This window comes from Danio rerio, chromosome 2 (assembly GCF_052040795.2).
Source record: "Danio rerio strain M-AB ecotype USA chromosome 2, GRCz13ab, whole genome shotgun sequence".
In the NCBI taxonomy this organism is placed as follows: Eukaryota; Metazoa; Chordata; class Actinopteri; order Cypriniformes; family Danionidae; genus Danio; species Danio rerio.
This window is the reverse complement of record NC_141022.1, coordinates 61,075,034-61,089,371: the sequence shown is the minus strand read 5'-3', so window position 1 is coordinate 61,089,371 and position 14,338 is coordinate 61,075,034. Positions and strand designations below refer to the sequence as shown.

The following is a 14,338-nucleotide window of genomic DNA, read 5'->3' as shown; positions in this document are numbered from 1 at the left end:
AAATATTATTTACTGTCATCATGACAAAGATAAAATAAATCAGTTATTACAGATGAGTTATTAAAACTATTATGTTTAGAAATGTGTTGAAAAAAATCTGCTCTTTGTTAAACATAAATTGGGGAAAAAATAAACAAGCGGTCTAATAATTCAAGGGGGCTAATAATTCTGACAAACTGTATATGACATATGTACAAGTTATAGCTCAAATGAAAGCTCTTGCCAGTGCTCATAGGGTTCTAGCATTATTTTTACTGAATTATATTCACATATCAATCAGTTGCCGAATGAATCTCGATGTTTCCATGGTGCAGAAGTGAAAACAATACATTTATGATCAATAAGCAGCCCCAGATAGCACAGACAGCCGTCATCTCTTACCTTATGCTGTACGCTTCAGGGCCATTCTCCTCTGTTTTTGAGCTGATGTGCATAAGTAATCCTTTTATATGTCTGACGTGCTCCAAACACAGTGAATTATGTTTGATCAAACAAAAGAATAGTGAAATATGAAAGCAATGATCGCTCCCTGTGGCTTGTACAGCACCTCTCATCAGTTGGAACACAATAACTTCTGCATAGATTATGGTGGAGACATTTTTCTTTTTTTCTATGATTACAGACATGTGCAGGAACCACCAACATTAATTACAGCACGCTAGACCACACACAACCTAAAAGGTACACTTACACATTTGAGTTTATAAACTAAAAAATACAAAAAGCGCCTCTTTTTTTTTTAGGTGTTTGTTATGACACAGACAACATATACAGATATTTTAAACACTTTCAATAGTGTTTTATGAAAATTCAAAGGGTTTTCTTTAAAATTATACCAACGTTTTGCATTTACACCTCTGCATGAGGATTTGGGAAGCTTTTACATTTGGGTAGGCAAAATCCAGGCGGAAATCCCAAAATAGCAGCAGAGTTTAACTGGTTAATGTATATGCACAAATATTATAATATATAATATACAAGTATATAATATTATTAATATTATAAAGCTTCCTAAAGAAAATATTGATTAAATGAAAGATTTGTGTGATGGGTGAACTCCTATATCCTGAGCACTATATATATGTATATACAGTTGAAGTCAGAATTATTCGCCCCCATTTGAATTTTTCTTTCTTTTTTAAATATTTCACAAATTATGTTTAATCAGAGCAAGGAAATTTTCACAGTGTGTCTGATAATGTTTTTTTTTTCTGGAGAAAGTCTTATTTGTTTTATTTCGGCTAGAATGAAAGCACTTTTTAATTTTTTAAAAAACATTTTAGGGACAAAATTCTTAGCCCCTTTAAGCTATATATTTTTTTCGATGATCTACAGAATAAACCATCATTATACAGTGACTTGCCTAATTATCCTAACCTGCCTAGTTAACCTAATTAACCTAGTTAAGCCTTTAAATGTCACTTTAAGCTGTATAGAAGTGTCTTAAAGAATATCTAGTAAAATATTATTTACTGTCATCATGACAAAGAGAAAATAAATCAGTTATTAGAAATTAGTTATTAAAACTATTATGATTAGAAATGTGCTGAAAAAATCTGCTCTCCATTACAAAAGAAATTGAAAAAAAAATTTAAATAAACATGGGCGCTTATAATTTAGGGGGGTTAATAATTCTGACTTCAACTGTATATATAATTTTAAATGCATATATAGTTTTTTCTTCCTGTAAATAAGGTTGCTACATCTTCAAAGATTGTTCTTAATACTGAAGCAAAATGGGACAAAAAGTAAAAAAAAACATACTAATCGAAAGTTCTCGCAATCAAACTGTGCTTTAAGCATCTTTACTGTAAGAAAAAATTATGATTTCGTTCTTATTATTCTTATATTAAAGCTACAAAAGCCTTTCAGTGAAGAGCAGTAGTTTTGTCCTTGTCTTTCATTGTTTGATTTAGCAATGATAAAAACATTTGGCAGCAGGAATTTAGTTTACTGTCGCTTAAGAGCCATGCAGTTCTCATTTACATGCCTTTTCATTCTCAACTCTCTGCATAACAAATGAGGATTTAATGTGAATAATCACAAAAAAAATCATTGATCCATTTAGGCGGAAAAAACTGCAAGCTTATATCTTCCAAACATAAATTTGGCAGTGTTTTGGAGCACACTAGCTTATGAATGCCCTTAAAATTAACATGTAATTAAAAAAATAATTTAATTTCATTGCACGCTTAACCAATCCTAAACGACTGATGATGATGATGATGATGATGATGATGATGATGATGATGATGATGATGATGATGATTTTTTTTTTCAGCTCATCCTGAAAACACATCAGTGCTCAGTGAACTCTGTGCCACTCTCTCGCGTCTAGCTGTGAGAAACGAGTTTTGTCAGGACATCGTAGACCTTGGAGGCCTGAAATTCATGATCACACTCCTGGCGGACAGTCTGGATTGTCAGGTGAGCTGGCGGATCAATAATTATGTTTCCATCCAAAGATGCAAATTAAATTGATGCACAAAAACTAAAATATTGCATGAAAGAATTGCGAATAATGATGGTTTTCATCTAACAAGTCAAAGGGCGTACTCACACTATGTACAGTTGTCTTAAACGGGCCTAAGCACGCTTGATCCCCCTTCTGTCTCCCCCGACGGCCCGCACTCACATTACATTCAGGCCTGGGCACGCTTATGTCATCGATGATGCACTGTTCAGTAAGTGCTCTCACTCACAACAATGGAGAGTTCTTCAGATATATTCTTTTAGCCGTTTTAGTCGGTGCAGTTGTCGTGCAGTGAGGAGTTTGTGTTTTTAATAATCTACGACAGTTTGTGTTCACTGAACAGTAAGAATGTTTAAAGGGTCACATTTTTATATGTGTCCCACACTGCTAAAAACACTATTAGGACACTTATATTTCACTAAAAAGTGTAAATTGGTTGTTTTTGCGTTATTTCAAGCAAATTCGTACTTCCGGTTTGAAACGAATTTTTGAAGCTGCGTCACGGTCATGACATAATAGCGTGTATTCCAGCGTGCAGACAGGACGTCTGTGCCAGAGTGTGTCTTATTACGTCTTAAAGTGTGCTGCATTAATGCATGAGTAAAGCTTGGGTCAAACCAATCAGCGCGCTCTATTGTGCAACTTCATTAATATTCATTACTGTCACAGTGTTTATACGACAGAGACGCCACGTTGTGTTGGCAAAACAAGCGTGAAGTGTTGCTTTTATAGTTTGCTGCAGTGAAGTTTTGTTTTCATTTTCTCTCTGTGAGAGCGCAGCTGGAGTCACGTGTGGATTAACAGTGTACGCGACGCTCGACAACAATAACTTACGTGTCTAAGGAGGATTATTGTTTACCTGAGAGCTGTTCTCCTCTGCAAACGCTGAGATCCGGATTCGCTTGTAGTCTCCTCTTAATAAAGACGCGGCTCTAGTTGCTGGTGATTGTCCTGTCTCTACAGATTTGATAAGTGAGCGACCAGTGCTCTTTGTTTATTCAGTTTGTTCGTATCGAACTAAGTTAACTATTGCACTGAGTCACCGAGTGTAAACACGTTAGCATCACAACCAAACTATAACCTCGTGTAGGGTTTTCACCGCATTTTGTGACCGGAATAACACACGCGGCTTTCTGACGCTACCTGCCGTGTGCATCTAAGTTTCCGGGAAATGCTGAGGTTTTTTTCTCTCATTCGCCGTGCGGTATCAAACATTGCATGAAAAATACACGCTTAGAGCAGTTCCTCGAATCAAATATCACGTTTGTCGCGAGGGAGCCAAACTGAGTTAAAGTCCAACATTTAATAATTTGGCAAATAATTCGACTACAGATGTCCATGTAGGTTAAACACCATCACTTTCTCCTGTCTGTGTATTTTGACTGAAACTCGCGCGTGCCCAAATAGACACTCCCACACCATCTCACTTTAGTTCCTCCGACACTCCCCCCTAAACAGAGCTGGACACGCCCACTTTTCTGACTTTTTCCAAAGTAGAGGTGTGAAAACACCCTGCTGAAACGAGGGGGCTTCATGGCCCTTTAATAAATCCATATTTAACAGTCCCTTAAAAGTCACGTGTCGTCTTCAGTTTCGGGCTCAGGCGTGTTTTGAGCTCACACTTAAAAACGTACCACGCCAAAGCCCAAGTGAACCACACTCTGGCAAACCTCTTCCAACCGGGCCAGGGTTGGCCAAGGAAATTGTGCCTGAGCCCAATTCAGAGTACTCGCACTTCTCAAACGATTCGGGAAACGGACCTGGGCACGGTTTGGATAGCATAGTGTGTGTTCGCCCAAAGAGAACAACATTTTTATACATGGTAATAAATAAAATTCACGCATCCGTAATTATAAAATCGTAAAGGAAAACGGAACGTAGTCGTAATTTTACGAGTGTACAATTCCAAAATCTGCGATTAGAACAGACACAGATACAAAATTTCCTTGGTCTGTTTGTAAATGACTGATAAATTTAAGATGGGTGTATTTTACAAACACCAAAAACAGTTTCACCACGGACACGAAGTCCTGATTACGAGTACGAATTAAACAGCGACACTCCACTGTCAAAATTACGTCACCGCTGTCACTGGCATTAATAAACAAGCGATACTGATACTGCGCTCACTGCCTGTAATGCTGTGTTCACACCAGACACGGAACACGCGGATAAATCGTGATAAATAGCCATGTGAACATTTGAGTTTACTCACTTCATTCGCGCGTCAAACCCTGCTTCATTTGCGCGTGAAATCTGCTTCATTCGCGTGTCAAATTCACAGACGCGGATTCGTGTGATGGGCAATGCTTCTGTCTACTCAGTGACTCTAGCTTTATAGCTAAAGGGCTAACATGGATTTTATGAAGAAAATAACAGTGTTTATGTGCTTTATGAAGATTTAAAAACAGCGTTGATACGTTTAGGTTCGTGTCTGAGTCCACTACATCCTTTCAGAGGTGCATCCAGCTCTGTGAGCTCATAAACTCCTCCAGAAACTGAACATGGATGACGGAGGCTTTCAGCGGTGCTTCTGACTGAGCCAAGCCCAGTTTGATGAACTGTTGTCGGTGTCGGCTGGAGGATTTGCCCCAGAACACCGACAACAGGCGATACGTCACAATCACGCCCCCACATGAGCAAGCTCCTGATTGGTTAACGCGGCGCGAATGTCTGCTGAAGTTCAGATTTTCGAACTCGAGTGAATCGTGCGAAACGCTCAAAGCGATCAATTCGCGTGGTATCGCGCAAAGTGCTCAATTTGCATGTATCGCGCAAAGTGCTCAATTTGCATGTATCGCGCAAAGCACTCAATTTGCGCGTATCGCGCAAAGCGCTCAATTCGCGCATATCGCTCCATTTGCACCGCACCATTCGCACAATTTGCATCATTCGCGCCGTGCTATTTGCGCGTATCGCGCCGCAGGATGTCTATTCGTGCGTTTGCATTGACTTAACATGGAAATCACTCTCGCTTCACGTGCGTTCCACGTCTGGTGTGAACGCAGCATCAAAGAGGGAATAACAAAACTCTTCCATGAGACGGTGTGTGGGGGCTCTAAGTGCCCAGCCGCCGCGCCATTGTGATCGATGACTCTCGCTTGTTTAAAATTACGAGTACGTTCCATTTTCCTTTACGATTTTATAATTACGGATGCGTGAATTTTATTCACGCACGAAATATTTATGACAGTAATTTTATTCCATAGTGAGATGCTCTTTGGGAGTGCAGACGCTCAAAATAGTTCTGGAGGAAATAATACTATTATAATATTAATACTGAATCACTGGGGGTGACGGTCAGGCAGATGGTTTGCTAATTATTGCTATTTTAAAAACACATGATCTTCTATAACAAAATCACATGACATTTTTTAATGCACATACTGGAATTTATGCGGTAAAAGTGTTTCCATTGCAGATTTTTTCTGATCCGATATAAAGTTTATAGTTTTTTTATGGCCATTTTCACAATTTGTGTTCATCTTAGCATTTCCATTAATTTTAATTAGAGTTCAGAAACACAGAGCTGCTTGTTTTTGTATTTGTTGTTGTCTCATCTGTGTGTGTGTGTGTGTGTGTGTGTGTGTGTGTGTGTTTTCAGGAGCTGGTGAAGCAGGTGCTCAGCGCTTTAAAGGCCATCGCAGGAAATGATGACGTCAAAGATGCCATTGTGAACGCGGGCGGAGCAGAGCTTATCGTCATGGCGATGAATCGTCACATGGCCAATGCACAGGTGTGACATTAGATACTGTATTACACAAGTGTCAAAGCCAGTTCCCGGAGGGCTGCAGCTCTGCACAGTTTAAGCCGCGAGGAAACGCAAGCTCGTGCGACAAGTTTTGCAGTTCGCTGCGTTGGAAAGTTCAAGCTTGGTGAACTTTAACCTGCAAAATTGCATCACGTGACTTCATGAGATAAATCGAAGATCAAAACATGACCTCTCTGGACAGAAATTTAAAACATGGACCAATCGCTCGCTTTTTAAAATGTTTATACATAATGTTTAATCCCCAGCGCTGTACGACAGAATTTCACATGCTCAAACTCTAGTGTGAGCGCAGCATTAGTTTCAACCCTAATTAAACACACCTGATCAAACTAATTGAGTCCTTCAGGCTTGTTTAAAACCTAAAGGAAAGTGTGTTGGAGCAGGGTTAGAACTAAACTGTGCAGAGCTGCGGCCCTCCAGGAACTGGCTTTGACACCTGTGCTGTATTATAATGTCATCATCATAATTTTATCATCAAAAATCATCATAATGGGCATTGCCAAGTACAATTTTAGGGAGGATTAACTATAGCAGCGGCGGTTCCCATATCACGTCTTTTCCGCTTGCAAGTTTGGTATTTCTAATGTAAGAATGACAATATGCGCACACAATGCCTCTGTCTGGACGCACGCAGTAGAATACATCTCACAGTGAGAGTTGTGCGTGCCTTTCAGTGCAATGTCAAAAAAATATAAGTTGGACGAATTATTATTGAAAAGATTAAATACGCATGAACCCAGATGATAACAACAGTTAATCCTAATAGCTACTTGCCTAATATAAAGCTTGTTGTTGTAAATGACATTAGACGTGATCACCGTGAAAGCATGATTATTCTTCAGACTATATCGTACAACCAAAATCTATAACGTTGCATCACTAATTGTTCTGCTGTTCAAAACATCACATATAAATGTGTCTGAATGTAGAAGAAGCCTTCTTCAGCAATGCACTGCTTTTGTTGTGTGAAATACAACATTTTAAATGTTTGTAAACCGAAAAAAAAAGTAAATTGGACAATTCAGTTGTTTTAAAATGCATTTTAATGTAGAAAAATCCGATGTTGGTGTTTTTGTGAGCACAAATACAGCATATGGGCTCTTATATATAGCTGTGTCATCACTCATATAGCAAGTCACATCTCTCCGGCCCTTCGTTTGGGATGCTTTTTATGAACCGGCCCCCATGCCAAACTAATTGAATAGCCCTGCTGTAGAGTTAAGAAGCTCACTCGCAAATTAGAAACAGACAAACTGAAAATTATAGCGCTGTGTGTGTGTGTGTGTGTGTGTGTGTGTGTGTGTGTGTGTGTGTGTGTGTGTGTGTGTGTGTGTGTGTGTGTGTGTGTGTGTGTGTGTGTGTGTGTGTGTGTGTGTGTGTGTGTGTGTGTGTGTGTGTGTGTGTGTGTGTGTTTTCTGTGTTTCAGGTGTGTGAGCAGGGCTGTGCAGCGCTGTGTGTTCTCGCTCTCCGCAAACCCAACAACTGTAAGGTGATCATGGAGAGTGGAGGAGCTCTGGCAGCTCTGCAGGCCATGAAGACTCATCCAGCTGAGGCAAACATGCAGGTACAGCTGAAACACTGTGCACAAATACGGTCTCAAATCACAAAATATACATGTCTGTGTATACAGTTGAAGTCAGAATTATTAGCCCATCTGTATATTTTATTCCCCAATTTCTGTTTAACAGAGAGAAGACTTTCTCTACACATTTCTAAACATTAAAGTTTTAATAACTCATCCATCTCTAATAACAGATTTATTTTATCTTTGCCCTGATGCCAGCATATACTCTTTGTATTCAGCTTAAAGTGACATTTAAAGGCTTAACAATAGCCCCTTTCACACATACTGACCTTTCCGGAAAATTACCGGCAATTTTCCGGAAAGGTTGTATGTGTGAACAGGCCCTTTTTGAAAATACCGGTAAATTCGTTCTGGCTATTTTCCGGAAAGAGAAGTTGTAACATTACCGGCAATTTGCCGGAATGCTGCGCTGTGTGAATGCAGAAGGAAGATTGCCGTAATAAGCGCGTCCACGTCTAGAACGGGCTGACGTGAGACACCTGCTTTAGCCAATTAGAACAGTCAGACGCATTCACGTGCGCGCGGTTTATGAGAATAAAAGCCTGTGAATATTTTTCCAGACACCTTTAGCTGCTAGATGTTAGTCAGATAACGTTTCTATGTTCCTTCTTAATGCTAACTGTGTTTGTAATGTAGTCAAATGTTTACAAACACAAGCGCAGCCGTTTAGAGGTCATTTCTGGTTAATGATGTCAGAATTTAACGGCATTTTGCGATAGATGTGTGAATGCTCTTTTCCGGAAAAATTCCGTAACGTCCTCGCCTGTGTGAACGGGCTTTTTTGAATATACCGGTAAAGTCGTTATTTTTTATATTTACCGGTATCACTGTGTGAAAGGGGCTAATGACTTGCCTTATTACACTAGCTTTACCCTAATTAACATAAGCCCCTTTGACTACATCACAACCTCTGTGGATGATCAGTATTGAGTACAACTCTAATGAAAACATAGGGTAACACTTTCGCATGTCGAGATGTTCATGATATGTGTGTGTGCTGGCGCTATGGGCGCTCACGGGCACACGCAAAGCTTGAAGGTAAACAAACAACGGATTATCATAAACATTTTATCGATAATTATTTACACAGTTAGCATTAAGAAGGAACATAGAAACGTTATCTGACTAACATCTAGCAGCTAAATGTGTCTGGAAAAATATTTAAAGGCTTTTATTCTCATAAACCACGCGCACGTGAATGCGTCTGACTGTTCTAATTGGCTAAAGCAGACGTCTCACGTCAGCCCGTTCTAGACGTGGACGCGCTTATTCCGGCAATCTTCCTTCTGCATTCACACAGCGCAGCATTCCGGCAAATTACCGGTAATGTTACAACTTCTCTTTCCGGAAAATAGCCAGAACGAATTTACCGGTATTTTCAAAAAGGGCCTGTTCACACATACAACCTTTCCGGAAAATTGCCGGCAATTTTCCGGAAAGGTCAGTATGTGTGAAAGGGGCTATTGTCTCCAGAACAAACCACTGTTATACAATCCAAAACAAATATTCCTTAAGGGGGCTAATAATATTAACCCTAAAATGGCTTTAAAACAATTAAAAACTGCTTTAATTCTAGCTGAAATAAAACAAATAAGACTTTCTCTAGAAGAACAATATTAAAGGAAATACTGTGTATTATTCCTGAATCTGTTCAACATCAATATTGGCAAAAGGAAAAATATTCACAACAGGGCAAATATATTTGACTTTAACTATATGTATGCATATGTTAATATCTAAGGTGCCATATAGAATATAATAGAACAGAATCAGTGTTTATTGTTGTATCGGCATCTCCTGCTGTTCCAGAAACAGTCCTGCATGCTGCTGAGGAATCTGGTGGCACGTTCGCGGGACTTTACCCAGCCCATTCTGGAGATGGGAGCGGAGGCGCTGATCTCTCAGGCGCTGGCAGCCCACCGGGACTGTGGAGATGTGGGTCGGGCTGCGCTCCGAGACCTCGGCTGCCAGGTGGAGCTGCGAGAGCTGTGGACAGGCACCAAAGGAAGCCTGAGTCACTGAAACACATAGACCAGGGGTGACCAACCCCGTTCCTGGAGAGCCACCTTTCTGCAGATTTCAGTTGCAACCCATATCAAACACACCTGAACCAATTAATTAGGACCTGAACTCCACGTGATAATTACAGGCAGGTGTGTTTAATATGGGTTGCAACTGAAATCTGCAGGAAGGTGGCTCTCCAGGAACAGGGTTGGCCATCCCTGACATAGACGTACACACACACACAAAGTACAGGTGTAACTGCCCTCCCAAATGCAAACACACATATAGACACACACACACAAACTCTCTGATGGTGAAAAGTACAGGTGTAACTGCCCTCCCAAACGCAAACACGCATATAGACACACACACACAAACTCTCTGATGGTGGAAAGTACAGGTGTAACTGCCCTCCCAAACGCAAACACACACACACATACAAACAGTCACACACAGACATAGACACACACACACACACAAACTCTCTGATGGTGGAAAGTACAGGTGTAACTGCCCTCCCAAACGCAAACACACACACACATACAAACAGTCACACACAGACATAGACACACACACACACAAAACTCTCTGATGGTGGAAAGTACAGGTGTAACTGCCCTTCCAAACGCAAACACACATACATACAAACAAACACACACACTAACAAACACACACAGACATAGACACACACATACACAAACTCTCTGATGGTGAAAAGTACAGGTGTAAATGCCCTACCAAATGCAAACACACACACACATACAAACAAACACACACATATACAAATAAGCACACACAAAATGCACATATAAAAACATACACACACACACACCACATCAAGCAGGTCAGACTCTGTGTGAGAATCGCAGGGTGACCATATGTGTCATTTTAATAATAATGATGATGATAATAATAACTTATTTTATATATGTAAATTGCTCTTTTTTTAGATGCCTTACAACCAACATGCCAAATACATCAAAGATGAGAAAATTTTAAATCCAAACACATCTTAAACAAACTTATAGAAAAATAATCTTAAGAGTCCTTCTATCACAGGCCAGGATTTCTATATCGCTTAACATATCCAGCTGCTGTGTGCCGACTGATCACTGTATGTCACATATGTATGAATTCATGTACTATCTATATCTTTAACTCGCTCTTGTGATGTTTTGAATGTTTTCTGAAGATTCTAAAACTGTTTGAAAGAACAGACGAAGTTAAATGTTGCAGAAAAAGGTTCTATAAACATTCCATTACTTAAGAACAGACAGTGCAGAATGAACATTCTGTTAATGACAATGATGATCAATATGTTATACAAATTTGGCAGGAATATATCCACTTCTAAAAAACCTTTGTGATATAGCTCCTAATATAGTTTTTTATATGTTAGTACTGCTAAAATGGAGACTTTTGGCTCATTGCAGGAGATTTTTTTTAGGTTAAAGAACTATGTTCAAGGTAAAATGGTAATGTTTAATTTATATCAATGGAAAAAACACTAAGAGAACATAACTAGAATGTTCATACATGTAATAGTTTATGTAAGAAAAATGTGATTTATGAATGTTAAAAAAGATTCAAATCTTTCTTAAACTGAGTGATTCTTGACTCACTGAATCTGAAAAAGAATCATTCAGAATAGTTTTAGTAACAATCGTCTAATTGTTCAAATCAGTCTCCATCTGATTAATTCATAAATGTGAATCACTGTTATTCTTGACGCACTGAATCAGTCAAAATAAAATATTCATTACAGTTTTTAGTAATGTGTTTGTTCAAATCAATTTCAATCTGATTAATTTATAAATGTGAATCTCCTAGAGTGATTGACTCACAGAATCTGTCTAAATGAATCATTCAGAAGAATTTTTAGTAAAATTTGTTTGTTCAAATCACTCTCAATCTAATTAAATCATCAATCAAATCGCTCAGAATGATTCTTGACTCACTGAATCTGTCAAAATGAATCATTCAGAAGAGTTTTTAGTAACATTTGTTTGTTTAAATCAGTCTTAATCTGATTAACTCATCAGTGTGAGTCTCTGAAAATGATTTTTGAGTCAGAATCTGTGAAAATTAATAATTCAGAAAAGTTTTTATTAACATTTGTTCAAAAAACTCTCATCTCTGATTAATTCATCGACATGAGTCATTTCGAGTGATCCTTCCCTCACCTAATCTGTCCAAATGAATCATTTCAAAGAGTTTTTAGTAATATTTGTTTGTTCAAATCAGTTTTAATCTAATTAGTTAATGAGTGTGAATCGCCTAGAATGATTCTTGACTCAGCGAAACTATCAAAATGAATCATCCAGAAGGGTTTTAGTAACATTTGTTTGTTCAAATCAGTCTTAATCTGATTAATTCACAAGTGTGAATCACTTAGAGTGAATCTTGACTCACTGAATCTGAAAATCAATAATTTAGAAGAGTCTTAGTAACATTTGTTTGTTCAATCAGTTTCAGTCTGATTAATTTATAAATGTGAATCTCCTAGAGTGATTGACTTACGGAATCTGTCTAAATGAATCATTCAGAAGAGATTTTAGTAACATTTGTTTGTTCAAATCACTCTCAATCTAATTAAATCATCAATGCAAATCACTCAGAATGATTCTTGACTCACTGAATCTATCAAAATGAATCATTCAGAAGAGTTTTAAGTAACATTTGTTGAAATCTGTTTCAATCTGATTAATTCATAAATGTGAATTACCTAGAATGATTCTTGACTCGCTGAATCTGTAAAAATGAATTATTCAGAAGTTTTTAGTAACATTCGTTTGTTTAAATCAGTGTTAATCTGATTAACTCATCAGTGTGCGTCTTAGAATGATTTTTGACTATCAGAATCTGTGAAAATGAATAATTCAGAGAAATTGTTATTAATATTTGTTCAAATCAATCTCAGTCTGATTAATTCATTGGCATGAGTCATTTCGAGTGATTCTTCACTCACCTAATCTGTCAAAATGAATCATTCAAAATAATTTTTAGTAACATTTGTTTGTTCAAATCACACTCAATCTGATTAATTCATCAATGTGAATCACGAATGATTCTTGATTCGTTCAGAAGAGTTTTTAGTCACATTCGCTTAATTGTTCAAAATACTCTCAAACCTATTAACCCATCAGCATGAATGACTTACAGTGCTTCTTGACTCATTCAGTCCCTTGGCTCTCGAATGGCTCTCTTACTTTGATGTCATACATCTAATATGTGCATGTGTTTGCATCGCGATGGCCTTTAATAATATATCCCGCTCTCTGCGCATCACGATTGGTCATTTTTGTACAATGCCTGCATGTTATTGGTCAAACTACTTTTTAAATGTAAACTCATTATCTTGAAAACTGGAAAACAAACTCAAATATATAAATCCTGTCCAGGACGAGTCCTGTAAAAATGGCACATATGTTCACCCTAGAAATGCGACATCCTTCCAGAAGCACTGATGCAAATATGCTTTACAAGTTACAGTGTAGATACAGTACATACAGCATCGGTCAAACATTTGACAACAGTAAGATTTTAATGCTGTTTTTATTAATAGAAGTCTCTTCTGTTCACCAAGCCTGTGTTTATTTGACTCAAAATATGCAGCAAAAATTTAAAATAGGTATTTTTTTGTTATTATTTAAAACAGCTGATTTTGATGTAAATATGTTTTATTTATTCTTGTGATTTTAAAGCTGGATTTTTGGCATTACTCCAGTCACTACGGAGGGTGAAACCTGTAAAAACAATAATTACATGAGTAAATAAATAAATCCATAAATTCCTGCTTAAATAAAACAATAAATAAATATGTAAATAAACAAACACACAAACACACACACACATATATATATATATATATATATATGTTTGTGTGTGTGTGTGTGTGTGTGTATATATGTATGTATGCATGTGTGTGTGTGTATGTATATATATATATATATATATATATGTATATATATATATATATATATATATATATATATATATATATATATATATATATATATATATATATATATATATATATATAATCCACAAATTCCTGCATAAATAATTATTAGTGCGGGCAGAGAGATAATTAAATAAATTACATGGTTATTTGTTTATTTTTTATTTTTTGGCTGGATTCTGATGACTGATAGACAGGAAAAGTGAACATGGATGTTCCCCCAACATTCGTGTCATTTATTAAATTATTTATCTGCCTGCACTATTAATTATTTATTTATATTTTTCATGCATGAATTAGACAATGTTGTTTGCATATTTATTTATTTATTGATTGTTTTTGCAGGTTTCATCCTCCACAAGTCACATGATCATTTATAAATCAATCTAATATAATATTATTATTATGTTGAAAACGACTTCCAGATTTATTTTCTAAACACAAAGTTCAGAAAACAATGTTTATCTGAAATGTAAAGCTTTTGTGGCATTGTATAATATAATTTTGATAATTATAATTAATAATTGATATATATATATATAT

General features: G+C 37.2%; 2 protein-coding genes across 3 annotated transcripts in view; both read left to right on the top strand.

The window, feature by feature from the left end:
- The window catches only part of armc6 (armadillo repeat containing 6), a 31,122-nt gene extending 19,517 nt beyond the window's left edge, over window positions 1-11,605 (top strand). For both annotated transcript variants that reach the window (XM_087241718.1, XM_087241719.1), the window contains exons 6-9: window positions 2,282-2,427; window positions 6,078-6,209; window positions 7,672-7,809; window positions 9,640-11,605. In XM_087241718.1, coding sequence (XP_087097844.1) covers window positions 2,282-2,427; window positions 6,078-6,209; window positions 7,672-7,809; window positions 9,640-9,852 — 629 coding nt within the window. In that variant the 3' untranslated portion in view covers window positions 9,853-11,605. The remainder of the gene's footprint in view (window positions 1-2,281; window positions 2,428-6,077; window positions 6,210-7,671; window positions 7,810-9,639) is intronic.
- Window positions 1-14,338, top strand: part of btbd2b (BTB domain containing 2b) — a 1,074,195-nt gene that overhangs the window by 108,379 nt on the left and 951,478 nt on the right. The gene's annotated exons all lie outside the window — the stretch shown is intronic.